Source organism: Clarias gariepinus, chromosome 11, assembly GCF_024256425.1.
Source record: "Clarias gariepinus isolate MV-2021 ecotype Netherlands chromosome 11, CGAR_prim_01v2, whole genome shotgun sequence".
Classification (NCBI taxonomy): Eukaryota; Metazoa; Chordata; class Actinopteri; order Siluriformes; family Clariidae; genus Clarias; species Clarias gariepinus.
Genome location: NC_071110.1, coordinates 20834637 through 20848820, shown reverse-complemented (window position 1 = coordinate 20848820; position 14184 = coordinate 20834637). Strand labels below are relative to the sequence as shown.

The 14184-nt window shown below is 40.3% G+C and overlaps 1 protein-coding gene across 1 annotated transcript in view; it reads left to right on the top strand.

The window, feature by feature from the left end:
• Positions 1–14184, top strand: part of nxn (nucleoredoxin) — a 68516-nt gene that overhangs the window by 34458 nt on the left and 19874 nt on the right. The window contains exon 2 of the mRNA XM_053507021.1: positions 8285–8402. Within this exon, the coding sequence (XP_053362996.1) occupies positions 8285–8402 (118 nt within the window). The remainder of the gene's footprint in view (positions 1–8284; positions 8403–14184) is intronic.

The window sequence follows — 14184 nt, the reverse complement described above, 5'->3', positions numbered from 1 at the left end:
TTGCTTGGCATGAGTGATTTTAAAACCAGACAGAGACGTGCGTCTTTTCTCAGAAGTCCAATTTGCTTTTTGTCTGGAAAAGTGTGTATAGTAATATGGTTCAATGAAATAGTTTTTGTTTTAAGCCTGCGATTAAATATGTCGCCCAGCCAGAAACGGGATTTGCTGCTCCCTTTATACAGCTCTAAAGATGCCACAGAGCCACAGGTTTGGCTTTGTGTCAAATCTATGACATCATTTCTGCACATGTAAACATGAAGCCCAACCCCGAGGATAAATCTGTGTTGCTGCTGTTGCTGAAATCACAATGTTTACCTGGCAGCTGCCTAAACTTTATTTTGTAGCTGATGCAGTTCCAGTAGTTTTTCCAGAGCTCCACTACCTGAACATTTCATCAGTGTTGTCTGTTCTTTATAATATTTAATAGGAACATGATTGGTCATCTAACTGTGACGAAGGCCATTTTCACATTAGGGCCCAAGTTGAAGGAGGGATCCCGAACGATACAGCGTACTCTGGCACAGATTGAATCAGAGATTGAAGCAATGGTACCTGAGAACGGAAGCAGATCACTGTTAACTCATCAGTGCCGTCTGTCTCTTTGTGCGCGTAGCACGGACAAGTCTCATCCTCTGACCTACATAGCCAAAGCTGAGACAGTAGAAACAGTAAAGACAGTAAAGCACCACTTATAACATTTTCCCTGATATATCAATAAAATTAGGCATAGTGCGAAAGTTCATTTCCTTGTTCTTTTCATTGCTTGTGTTTAATTGCAGGTCACCAACCAAGTACATACTGCCACCTGTTGTATTGGAGGGTGTAAGTACACAAGAGTAGTCAAAAATGGAGCGCTAACAACAATGGCCAGCGATGGATTGAAGACGGGGGGGCAATTGTCCCTGAGCACGATACAAATCAATCATGCCTAATGCGAAAATGGCTTAAGACTGCTGTTTTGGCTAATTAATGACATACCAGTTTTTAACTCCATGACAAAATGACGGTGATCTTTCTTTCCAAGAGTCCAAGAATATGGAGCAGTGGCTGTGCTGTGGCTGGTTTTCATGTTCTCGCCTCTCTGCCTTATTAAAGCTCCACATTTGACTGGAACAAAAGTAGGATGGTGGCATTTTTTTTTTTTCCTTCAGTCTTTAAAACGGTGCTCTGTTTTTAAAAAATGTGGAAAGCATTACGGACTTTATGGAGTCCAGTAACACACCAATCCATGAGAGTGCACAGCGGTAGTAAACTGCAGCGAACACAAGCAGTGGAGTTCCTTCAGGAAGGTTTTTTTTTTTTTTCTTTTCACTTTTTAACAACTAGCAGTTAAGAATACACAACTGGAAGTGATCCAGAAACCTGAAAGGAAGTGACGCTTTACTAATTATGACGCGCAAAGGTTGAGCAGGAGTTTGATGTCTGAATGACCAAGAGGCTTCTTACAGTCTTGCTTTCAGACTTCTTTATTAGCAGTGTTGGTCTGTAACACTTTAGTGCTTTGAGGCCGCGCTACAAGCTTACTTTTTGCCAAAATTGGTCATGCTAATGGTTTTATTGTGTGAAAAGTGAAAGCGATATGCACTGTGTATTGTAAGGCGTTATGTTTTTGGTGAAACCTGAATGCAGTTGTGGCGTCAGGCCAGATTTGCTCCAGACTGTGAAAGACCAATGGAACAACGAGAAGGGATCTGTGCCTGCAAGAACGACATCCACTTGTTCTCTCACATTCCATAGCAGCAGCTAATGTTTAATGACAGATGGGCATCTCTTTTGTAAAGCCAGTTCCTGTGGTTCATTTCACCTAAAGGTGGTTGATTACTTGAGGTTCAAGTGGGGTAGGGGGGGTGAGAAAGAAACCTGCTAAGCTTGTACGTAAAAAGCAACAGCTCCGTGCACCCTTTTTATGGGTAAAACTGTTACCCTTTTAAAGACAGAGTAAAAGTCTTACCTAGTAAAAACCGGCGTGACCTCGTTCCTCAGCACTCTACCTTCTAATGGAGCAGTCATGTGGAAAGGTTTTCACAGGTTACAGCAACGTCGTAACCACTGACCTGCGTCCAACGCTTTAAACTTTTGGCTGTGTGAAAGGAAGTGCAACATCTAGAAGTTCCTTATTTCCTCTCCTTTTTCCCCTCTACACCTTTTCTCTCATTGTTCCTGTTTTGTAACCACAAGCATGCAGCACTCCTTTATTGCTTTATTGCGTAGAGTCATGGAGATGGGATCCTGAAGCCCAGCCAGAAGCTTGTGATTTGTTATTATATATTTATGACTCACTTTTCAAGTTATTATTACTATAATTGTAATCATTAATATGAAAAGTTGGTTAGATGTGTTGAAGGGCTTTAATCTAAACCTTAGTAAGTGTAAAAGCAAGTAATAATCTTATGCAGTTCTAATCAATACACAGAATTTAAAAGTTCAAGTACATAATGAGCCGATATAATGGTCAGCCGATATAAAGTTTATGCAGAAAACCTGTACTGTGTGTTTTAAATGAGTCCCTGGAACCTAAAGCTTATGGTTCTGTACAGTGTGTGCTCTCTGTATTTTCTGCATGTGACTTTACTCAGTTGCCAGCGCAAGACTGGTACATGCTCTCTCTCCAGGAAAATGTATATCTTGTGTGTGTGTGTGTCAGGAAGCAAAAGGTTATTATTAATCTGTAGCGCAAATGTCCTTTGAAATTTATATTCATATTTGAATTAATTGAAACCTTGTATTTATTAATTATAATTTTTTAAATTAGAACGTAAACTTGGCGTCACAGTGGCGTAGTGGTTAGCGCCGTGGCCTCACACCACCAGGGTCAAGAGTTTAAATCCTGCCTCAGGTCTGTGTTCATTGAGTTTGTGTATTCTCGCTCTGCGTGGTGGTTTCCTCCAGGAACTTCAGTTTCCTTATACAGTTCAAAGACATGCAGATTAGGCCAAGTTACATTCGCAAGTCTCGTGGGATAGGCTTCAGGCCCCCCGCGACTCTGTACACAGGAGAAGCAATATAGTATATGAATGAAACAATTAATCAATGCAAGACGCTTTTAGGCCAAAATTTAAATGTCTTATTAAAGTTAAGTCCGTGGCCATGATAGCTTCAGTTTCCTGTTCTTGGCTAATGGAAGTGGAAGCTGACGTGCTGTCCTGCTGTTGTAGCTCATTAACATTTGATGTGATGTGCATCCAGAGATGCTTTTCCCCTCACCACAGTCGTACAGAGTGCTTATTTGAGATACTTTAGACTTCCTGTAAGCTCAGAGCCGTCTGATCATTCTCCTCTGTTCTCTCTCATCAACCATGTGCTTCCTCTACACACAGGATGTTTTTTGTTTGTCCTGAAAAACATTATCTGAAAGACTCAAAGTAGCCCAGTCCGGCACCAACATTAGTGTCCTGCTTAAAGCCAAAGACATCACACTTTTTTTCTTCTTTTTCACTTGCATATGCATGCTTTGCACTGCTGTCACATGATTGGCTGATTTTGATAAGTGCACAAGTGAGTAAGTTTTCCCAGTTAAATTGTGATACAACATAACACAGTACACACCTTGGAAAAATTGACATCTCAATATCTTTTTACATATTACAGTTTTGACGTAGGCTGAAATTACAGAACCTAGTAATTTCAAATGCTTGTTTTATTTTCCTCATATTCAATGTTTACTAATTATTTAAACATCTTATTGTGACATGTCTTATTTTTGTTTTATTTTTATTAGGACGACCTTATTTGTGACATTAGGTATTTTGACATTTTTCATCCCACCTCTCCCTTTTAATGTTCTCTTCATTTCGGCTAAGGACAGATTTTATTTTACTGTATTATACAAAAAAAGTCACAATTTGTCCAAAAAAGTCACAATTTTTGATGGGTTAATTTATTGGACTGTCTCAAGCAAATAAAACAACTGAGGAGATTTGAAACTATTGAAACTGGGTTAAGAACTCAACACATTATTAAAACCTGGAAGGATTGTGCTGAGCAGTAAACTTTGTAGAAGAAATGTGGTCTGGGGAAAAAAAAAAATAAAAATGGAGATCACTTAAACACTTGGTCAAGTTTTACATGGTAAAAAAAAAATCAAGAATAAAAACCAGAGCTTTGTTTAATAATGAAAGAGTAAGAGCATTTCCATACATGCACAGTGAGATAAGAACTAACAGGATTGGGACCAAACCACTTAAGAAAAACACTTGTTAGTAAGACTAGTCAGAAAAAAAGTTGAATTTGCTAGGGAGCAAGGTCGTCACGTCTATGAAGTTTTCCTTCCCTGATGGCACAGGCATATTCTTGGACTCCAAGTGTGTGACCGAGTGGTTCTGGGAGCATGAGGAGCATGAGGAGAACTGGACACCCATTGCATGTTGTAATCAAAGTTAAATGTGATTAAATGAAATCTTAAAGTGTGGATTTTCTTTTTTTTGCCAGCTGTGTGTTATGTTTTATACTAAAATATGAGGGGGAAAAAGCTGAGAGCCTAAGCAGTTATTTTGGAGAGACTCCAACCTCATCGCTAGTACTTGCCCCTCCGCATTCAATGGGAATGAAGAGACTTGGGTGAAATGAGAGCTGATGGACGTGTTGGAGTCGTAGATGGTGCGATTATTTGCCATCATCCGTCTTAGACTGCTGCTGAGATTAGAGTCTCTCTCTCTCTCTCTCTCTCTCTCTCTCTCTCTCTCTCTCTCTCTCTCTCTCTAGTGCTCTCTCCCCTCTTGCTCAGCGAGTCTAGACGAGAATGATTTACCGCGCCGCCCCGTCCTGACCGCTTGCCAGGACGCCGCTCACACACAGTAAAATAATCAGCAGCGAGAGCGAGCTGAATTTATTCCAGAGCTTGACTTTTCTTCCTCTTGCCTTTCTCATCCTCAGTGACCTTTTTGGTTCTAAATTCTTTTTTTTACAAATTCTCCCTGTTCTGTGGTGTACCTCTAACAGTCATGTCATGTTCGTTCTCTCTCCCTCTCTCCCTCTCTCCCTCTCTCCCTCTCTCTCTCTCTCTCTCTCTCTCTCTCTCTCTCTCTCTTTTGTTTTTCTGGATCACTTCTCCTGCATCTCTCATCCTGCCAAAACCGCGCCGTCTGAAACTCGACACACACAGCCACCTCCACACGTGAATTCTCCACCTGCAAATTCTTCCTCTATTAACTTATTTGAGGTTTGGGTGCATTCTGAATTGAACCACTGTGAAAGGCACGCAGACGACAAAACGGTGCGATTGTGCAGAGGAGACGAGACCCGGTTAAGCTGATGGAAAGCAGGAGGTGTCTCCGTCCACTGTGCAACCTCCAACTAACCAGACTCAAGCCCCAACGACTCGGGAGAGAAACTCCACTCCGAATTGTTCCTTGTCTGTTTTCATCATCATGACGAGTGTGTGTGTGTGTTTACAGCAGAATGACTGGGGAGCTGCTCTTAGGGATCCACATATCTTGTCTGTGCTTTATCCTTTTCTGAAACAGCCCTCATCCCACCCCCAACCGGAAGACAGCTTGTGTAGCAGGATGTAAGTCTGTCTCTGAGTGACAGGACATTAGCGATCAGCTTTACTGTCCCGTATTGCACTTTCAAACCATTGCTATGGAAAAATCTGGAAAAAGAAGAAATGAAGCCGTCGTTCCTGTCTGCCATAAGCTGAGCGACAGCAGATGAACAAAATCCTTCAAAACAGCTTTTTTTTTCATTCAGCAATAGTTCTTACACTCTCTGCACGGTCTGATCTGTCTGTCCTCTTGAAAATGCACACACACACACACACACACACACACACGGCACACGCACAGTTCTGTTAGTGAATAAGACTTTCTTGGGAGTATTCGAAAAGGAAACATGGTTTTATCGCATATAAATTATAAACGGCCCCGATCTGTCCGTCAGCTCCTTTAAGCGTCCCTTCATCCTGCAGCTCTTTTAGCTCTTCGCGTGTACACCACTGAATTATTTATCACGTTTTGTTCTTTTGCGAATGCAGAAAAGCAAAGCGCAGTTGAGTTCAGGGTTTTTACTCTCCACTGTTTTTCTTTCCTTTTATTGTATCGAACATGGTCTTTTTTTCTCACTGTGTGGATTTTCTGTTCGCTCCCTGTGTGAATTTGTGAAGCAGGACGGTACAGAGAAAAAGACGGAGAAAGAGAGGGGAAGGTTTTTACTCGAATTCTGATTCTGATGGCTGATTTCTACCTTTACCCTAATCACAGCTGGTATTACAGAGACGGCAGAACATGGAACTAATTGATGACTTATTATTATTATTATTATTATTATTATTATTATTAATAATGTTTTCTTATTCGGGACCCGTCACGGTTTCTGTGTACTTTTTTTGTGTACTACACGGTTTAATTATGTACTTATAAACCCAGTTATTTAAAATGTACAAATATGCAAAACTAAATCAGTAAATGTTTTAAAATGGGGGGAAAAAGTTTATTTTTAAGTAATACTAGACACGGGTGTGCAGCTATGCGCTATGTACGATATTCAATACCTTGTCCCACACACACCAAGTGATAACCCCCGTGATTAGGTGTTAGAGAGGGATTTGGAATTTAGCTTTGTGTTAGGAGCGAGATAGCTTCTTACCCATAAATGAAAGAACATGGATGGTTAAGATGTGATTCAGAACGACGTTGAAGCAGTAAAGTAGACAATGTGGTGTTTAAAATGACATAACGTTATAAGATGTGCTTCCTTGTCTGGTTTTGAATAAGGGTTTGGAATGTAGCTGCTCTCTCCTCAGTATGCCGAATTTGACAGTCCTGCTTTCACCCATGCCACAGCCAATAGTTAGTATATTTACTGATTGTAGAGATGCAGCACCTGGAATGCAGAATGATGTGTATAGTTATACAGTATGTCCCAGTAGTGGCGGGTCAGGTGTGTGGACAGCTGAGATAGTCATTCACGGATCTGCGGCCTTCTGTAAAACACTTGCACTCACATGTTTTTCTGCATCTAAGAGTCTCGGCACCGTGCTGTGCTTAAAGTCTTTGGTAAATATCAGTCATTTTATGTGTGCATTCACGGGAACTTTCATCATAATATGCCGTTCCATGCTAGCACTAACACGGTTGTATGCTATTATGCTTAATGGCCTGACATATTAGCGCCACCATGTTACCATTGGATCACTTCTTCTACTCATGAGACAACAAATCCAAGTTTGACTTGTACGCCCATTAGATTTTGGCGCTGGTAGACATACAGAACTGAAGGAGAGTGCAGTTTCTTTTTCCCCCGTGACTGTACAGAGTGAGTGGTCAACATTAGTCTAAAAATAAACAAAAACCATTGGTATGGTGAAATTCCCCATAAGAAAATGTTTATCAGATATGTCTAAAAGGGTCTCTAATTTTAGAAAGAAGTGCTGTTGCATCTCACTTGTTTCCATGAACTCTGATCTGATAAGATGTACATGATAAAAGCATTTAATCAGGATGTAACTTTTAGACATGAGCTAAGTGGCTCCGTTTGCCGTGAAGCATTTAATCAGTCTCAAATCGCTCCGAAGCAGGCGATGAACAGACATCTTCCCAAATTTGAGAATTGTGCTGTCAGGATGATGGTGTTCTGCTTTTCTGTGCATAAATAGTTCAGCTCCAGTATGTACGAGTTTGTGAAATTATTTTGTTTTTTTATAGAAGTTGCTGAGAACTATTTTTTTATTTTTATTATCATCATTATTTGCTACTATTATTATTATTATTTCCGCCCTGATAATAATTCAGAATTAACGGAGAGTGTACTTTCTTTTTCCAATGACTGTATGATCTAAAGATAAACGATAATCAATGCTAATGTTTTAATTGAAGTAAGCAGGTTCCTTGAATAGAAGATTATGACCAAAATGAAGACGTAATAGGAACAAATTACACACTTTTTTTTCTGTTGTTCTCTCTAAGCAGCACACAATGCTTCTGGAATTTATGAATGTATCTATACCTCAGAGTTCGATTCCCGCCTCGGGTCTGTGTTTTGGAAGTTTGCATGTTCTTTCTTTGCTTGGAGTATTTCCTCATGGTACTACGTTCTCCCACAGTCCAAAGACATGCAGATCGGGTTAATTGCCGTTCTCAAATTGCCTGTTGTGGGTGTAATAAATTCATTTTTACCTTATAGAAACTCATTACGTTAGCCTTAACAAAACTGTTGGAATGCTGAAGTGATGCAAACAGTGAATTCCAGTGCAGTTATAGGAAATAAAGGCACTCCACTCAACCAATCAAATTATTGGACCAGACCTATTAGTTGTACTAACATTATGTCTGTTTTTTTCTTTCTTCAGATGAAGCTGTGGAACAAGTACAAGGTAACCAGTATCCCCTCACTGGTGTTTATCGATGCAACAACGGGGAAGGTGGTGTGTCGCAACGGTTTACTTGTAGTAAAAGATGACCCTAAAGGTGAGTGCCAACACCAAAAATACACACACACACCATCATTTTATACAGTATATGCAGTGGAACCTTGGATTACGAGCATAACCCACAATTCCGCATCACGCGCGAGAGAAAAACTCGTTGGTTCAGTTGTGATCACTTGACACTCAGCGTCAAAACAAGAAGCGCATGCGTGCTACATGATACTCGGTACTCGTAAACCAAGATTTGGTTTTCAAGGTAAAAATCTTTGCTCGTCTTGCGGAACACTCGCAAACTGCGTTACTCACAATCCGAGGTTTTACTGTATATATTTTTGTGTGTCCATGATGGATTCCTTTGAAATCTACTCTACCCATTAAACCTTGCAGCAATGTGCACAGACTGATGTACAAGAGTAGAAGGAAAATCTCCTCTTGTGTTGCCCTATCAATAACTTTGACACCCTGCTCTTAAATTGCACCCAGACTCTCTTAGCGAGTCCACAGCACAGAAAACCTCATTCGTCATCAGGCGCAAGAAGAGGCATAGTGGCATGTGTGAAATCCTCTCAGCAAAAGGGAAACTGCTTTCCCATGAGCAGAAAGAGCGATTTCTGCCCAGACTAATGAACCCCAACTCGGGCAGCGGCCGTGCCGAATTATCCGTTCTGCTCATTAGTGCACTTCCATTCAGAGGAGCAGAGATGAGGAGCCGTTTCTCAACCCGGCAGCTCCTCTCGTTTAAGGGTGGGGGTGTGTTAGTGTGTGTATGTGGGTGTATGTGTGGGCTGTGTTTGTGTGTTTAAGCAGGCGGTGGGAGGTTTAAAAGGAAGAGAAAATATTGTGTATATTTGCCTGAGTGTGTTATAAAGTGTGGTGTGTCAAGGATTTGTTACAAATATGCACACAAACAAGCGGCATTCAAGTCAAACCGGGACTTTTAATTGCCCAGAATTTTAGAACACAGTTACAGTGGCCCATGCTTAAGCAAATAAATAAATAAATCATGTGGTCCTGTAGTTGAACGTTTTCCAAATCGAGGTTGGCCTACGTTGGCCTACGCTCAGATTTTAGGTTGCCTTACCAGTTGTTTTTCTTCAAAATTTTGTTGATGTAGCACATTTAACTTTTCTTTTCACCCTCTGTGTCTTTTTAACATTTCCTACTTATTGCACCTACATTAATATACAGTATACTGTATCATCAGTTTTTGCACATTGGGAGCTTTCCCCAAGTTTTGACAATTTTGCACATTCTCTCATTAACTTCAGTTTTTGTTCCTTGAAGTAGAGCCAAATATATATCAGTTACATTCGTTTTTAGATATACAGTAGGGACCACCCTCAGTCTATATTTGAGTGCAGATGTTTTTAACCTAAGGTAAAATAAACTAAGTATTCCCTTTTTTGTGTTTTTTTTTTTGTTGTTGTTTGTTTGGTTTACTCTGGCAAAGAAGTTTCAAAGTTGACCCAGAGGAATCATTATAAATTGACATTGATCCTGAATATGAAACAGACAGAACAGACAGTTAGTCCTATCATATGCAAGTTTGGTAAGCAGAGAAAAAACTTTTACATGCATGTTTACAATGCAAGGAACCAGTTAATCCCCACACAGTCTGTCAGTGCCATAAAAATTTGTCTTTAAATCTATATGAGATACAGACTCAAACACATTACTCAACCGCAAACAGTTTTTATTAAAAGGTTATTAAGTGGATGTTAGATCATCAGAGCATACAGTAGAAAAATGGCTGACATGTTGTTCGGTGCTGAAGTTCTTGCTGAATAATGCACAACAAAAGGTTGCATAACAATGCTTGCGATTGTCATCACCAAAAAAAAAAAGGCCAGAGCAAACAAAGGGTCACTGGACAAACATCTAGTGGGCAGAGGACAAAAAAAAATCTATACAATATAAAATGTTTGCATTGCATTGCATTGCTGTTTGTTATTGGTAAGACATACACAATGCTGCAGGCAATACATGATGAAACTCTGTGTCAAAATGCAACAGTTAGATTTTGGCAACCATCCCTTTTTTAAAATCTTAAAGCAATATGCACAGGCTGAGGTATACAAGTGATTTGAAAGTCTCTTCTTGACACCCTGCTCTTAAATGGCACCAAGATCCTCTTAGTGTGTGCACAGCACAGAAGAACTCACTCTGCTGGCCTCCCAGGAACTCCCTTAATGGCCCAAGCATATAGAAATAGCTTGGAGCAAGGTCAGGACTATACAGGGGATGTGGTAATGACTCCCAGCTGAGTTCCGGAAATGTGCAGGTGGTTTTGGTGAAGGAATGTGCGTACAGTTCCCACAGACAGATGCGTCTCTTCTGCATGTTGGCGTCAAGTTATCTGTTGACTTTCAAGCATCATCATGGGATTATCATTCATAAACGTACAGCCTAGTTTTACAGCGACTAAGAGTCTCATCATCGGTCTGTGTTTTTAAGTCTTCTGTAAACGTCAAAAGAACAATTTGATGCTTTAATTCGCTAGAAGTTTTATCACAAGTCCTATTTTGACTTGAACACTTCTCGTATATACACTCTATAAACATTTCTGTGTTGAGTTTTTGGAGTGAAAAAACTGGCTTATCTGGAACAAGGTGTGTGTGAGTGTGTGTGGTTGTCAGGGAAAACCCATTGGATGTTAATGTGGTTGGATTCTGGCAAACACTGAATAAACATTACAGCACAGTAAATTTTTTTTGTATGTTTTTCGTTGCATATTCCAGCTTGTTAGAAAGTTGTGGTCAGAGCACAGGATCCGCCATGATACAGTATCCTTTGAGTAAAAAGGGTTAAGGGCCTTGACCAAGGTCAGTTCTGAGGCTTGAACCCAAAACATTCTGATCAGTAACCCAGAGGCTTAAGCGTTGAGCCACTGCTGTGCTGGGGAGGTGATGCGGACGGTAGTGGTAGAGATGGCCAGTCGGTCTTGATGTTTAAAAGAGTTTCTCACACACTAATCTGGGCTAGGCTAGGCTTGGTCGCTAGCTCTAGGTAGGCTTACTTTTTCATGACAGCGCAGGTATATTATGGCCACTTTAACAGTTCGTGTCTGCTTATATTGGTTTCTTGGGCTAGTTTAGCTATCCTGCAGCTTGTTCATAGTTCCCACTTAGCTAGCCAGCTTTATCTGTAGGCAGACTAGCTGTGTGTACAGGGTAGTTTTTGTGTTTTTTTTTAGACTGGCTATTGATCCACATCACATATTCCGAAATGTTTTCACATCATTTTGCTATTTTGATATAGTTACAGTTTCCTTAAAAAGATGTTTGACATATTTAAATAAATTATGCAAAAGACATGGGAAAGATTTGGCCAGAGTTTATTTGTCATATTCGGCTGAATGCCAGAAATCCGTTTTCTGTAAATTTCCCAGACAGCCATAATTATTTGTCAAGCCTGTCTGTCATCATGTCGTTGGCTCTGCCTGCAGTTCGACGCTCTAGTTTCAGCTTCAGACCGTCCTCCTCCTACAGACTAATGCATCCTGCACACTCTTAGAATTCTGACAGCTACAAACTTACATTTCTTCTCCTCCTCTGGTTTTAACAGTCTGTTCAAACCGTGTTAACCAGCTGGTTTACAGGTGCAACTCACTAAACCGTTTATGATGTTACCAATCCAGCATTTCGTGATCTCCACTGAGCCATGCTGGGAAATCATTTTGTTTCCAGGTTACAGGTCTGTTTTTGTTATGGTCTGTGTTTCTATTCGTCTCCTACGTGTCATGTGGTTGGCCGTTTGTGAGTCTGTGTGACAATAAAAGTGTTTGGAAGTAAGTGTTTCTTAGTCATGTTGAGTGACAAAGACTACCAGAAGCTTAGGTTGCCCCAGGCAATTGTGTGTGTGTGTGTGTGTGTGTGCGCGCATGTGTGAGAATGTGTTCATGCTGTAACTGGTATAAGGAAAGGTAAAATGATGATGTAAATATGTGTAGGTTTCTCTGGCGAGTGTTTGCTAATATTAGTGTCTTAGATGAGGATAAAACTCATGGCTTTGGAACGTTAGGAGTAAAAAGCAAAGGAGAAGGCTGATGTGGAAAAATGATTACTAACAAAGTGGTGTCGTGGTCCTACCCTAAGATGAATATTTTCCAGTAAGCGTTTTGTTCCTTGTGTAACACAGCATTTTGCTAAATGATTATAAATGATCTGTTCTTATTAAAGAGCAAAATAGTCTCTTAAGTTTTTATGCATTCCGTTGCAGCTAATGTAGACCTCCATAAGTTAGTTTGTCAGATCTGATTGTCACTCAAGTTATAGAGAGGAAGCAAGTGTCCTGAAGACTTTCTCAGAAAGCCTTACCTCTAAGTGGGATTAACATGTGCTTTGTGTGTGTGTTCATGCATTAACTAATATTAATGATTCACGGTCTGTTAATAGGGTGTGACAATGCGTCTATATTCAGCTTGTGCTTTGCAGGGAGTGTTGATCGCTTGGTGCTCGAATGCTGCACAGAAGAGAGCGAGAGAGAGAGAATATGTGCCGCGTTGAACGATCGCTCTATAGGAGGCCTTTCTCTGAGCACTGGCCTGCAGCGAGGCGATAGAGAGCACTTCAGCACTCACTCAACAATAGCACTGGAGCAGGAGCTGCTCAGTGGGACGCGCCCTCTGGGCCTAATGAAGCTCTTGTCAAAAAGGCACTTATATAAGGGCACTTTCATAGAGTGTAGCCTGCTCTGTTGACCATAAAAAGCTTTCCACATTTTTTTTTTTCTCAAACAATGCTCTCTGGGAGGGTGGAACGTAATGAGCATGCAGTGAAGAGAGAGAAAGTGAAGGGGGGTGCTTGGCTTATAAATATATAAGCATTTATATGCCAGATGTGTCAGCGACTTTGTTTGCATGGATTTAATTTCACACTCATAAGCGCATTTTAAAAAAATTTACAATGCCATCTATTACATTTTGGAATTAACTATAAATTTGTACGTGTTGCCATAAAGTGAGCAGAATGAAGGTGTGGAATTGCGTTTATTAAGTAGATTTCAATTGCTCACTCATAAGCGTGTATGAAAAAATGTACAGCGCTATCTATTGAATGCTGATGAATGAGATGAACTAATGACTTTTTTAAAGTTTTTTTTTTTTTTCCCATTTAAATTTAAATTAGCATGTCTTCTCTACCCGTGAGGCGCTAGCGATGAAACGATGCCGGTATGTTACCTCGATCTCGGCCAAATACACCTGTGAAAACTCCTTTAAAATTAGTTAAAAATTCTTTAAAAAGAAGTTGATTTATTTCAGTAATTCATTTTAAAAATGAAAATCATATTTAAATTCATTACACTCAGAATGATATATTTCAAGTGTTATTCCTTTAAATTTCATAGTTAAGTTCTCTATTGGAGACTCATGGTGTCGCACTCTAATCAACTGATTTTATGACTCTTTAAATGGTCTCCGTCTGGTTCAGTAGGGACACAATCATGGACACAATTATGGGGAATTCTACTGACTTGACAGTTGTCCAAAAGACGATCATTGACACCCTATCCAAGCACGTTAATAGAAATTTAAATGGAAGAGGAAAATGTGTTAGAAAAAGTTGCACTAGCAACACCTGGAGAGGGTTGTGAAATGAAGCCCATTCAAGGATTTGGGGAAGATTCACAAGGGGTGGACAGCAGCTTGAGTTGGTGCTTCAAGAGCCACCAAACACAGATAAATCCAGGACATGGACTACAACTGCTGATAGCCGCTGTTACAGCATCCTGGGCCTCTATAACACCTCAGCAGTGCCACTGACTGATCGCCTCCATGCCACGCTGCATTCCTGCAGTAATTCATGCTTAGGGAATTTTGGGTT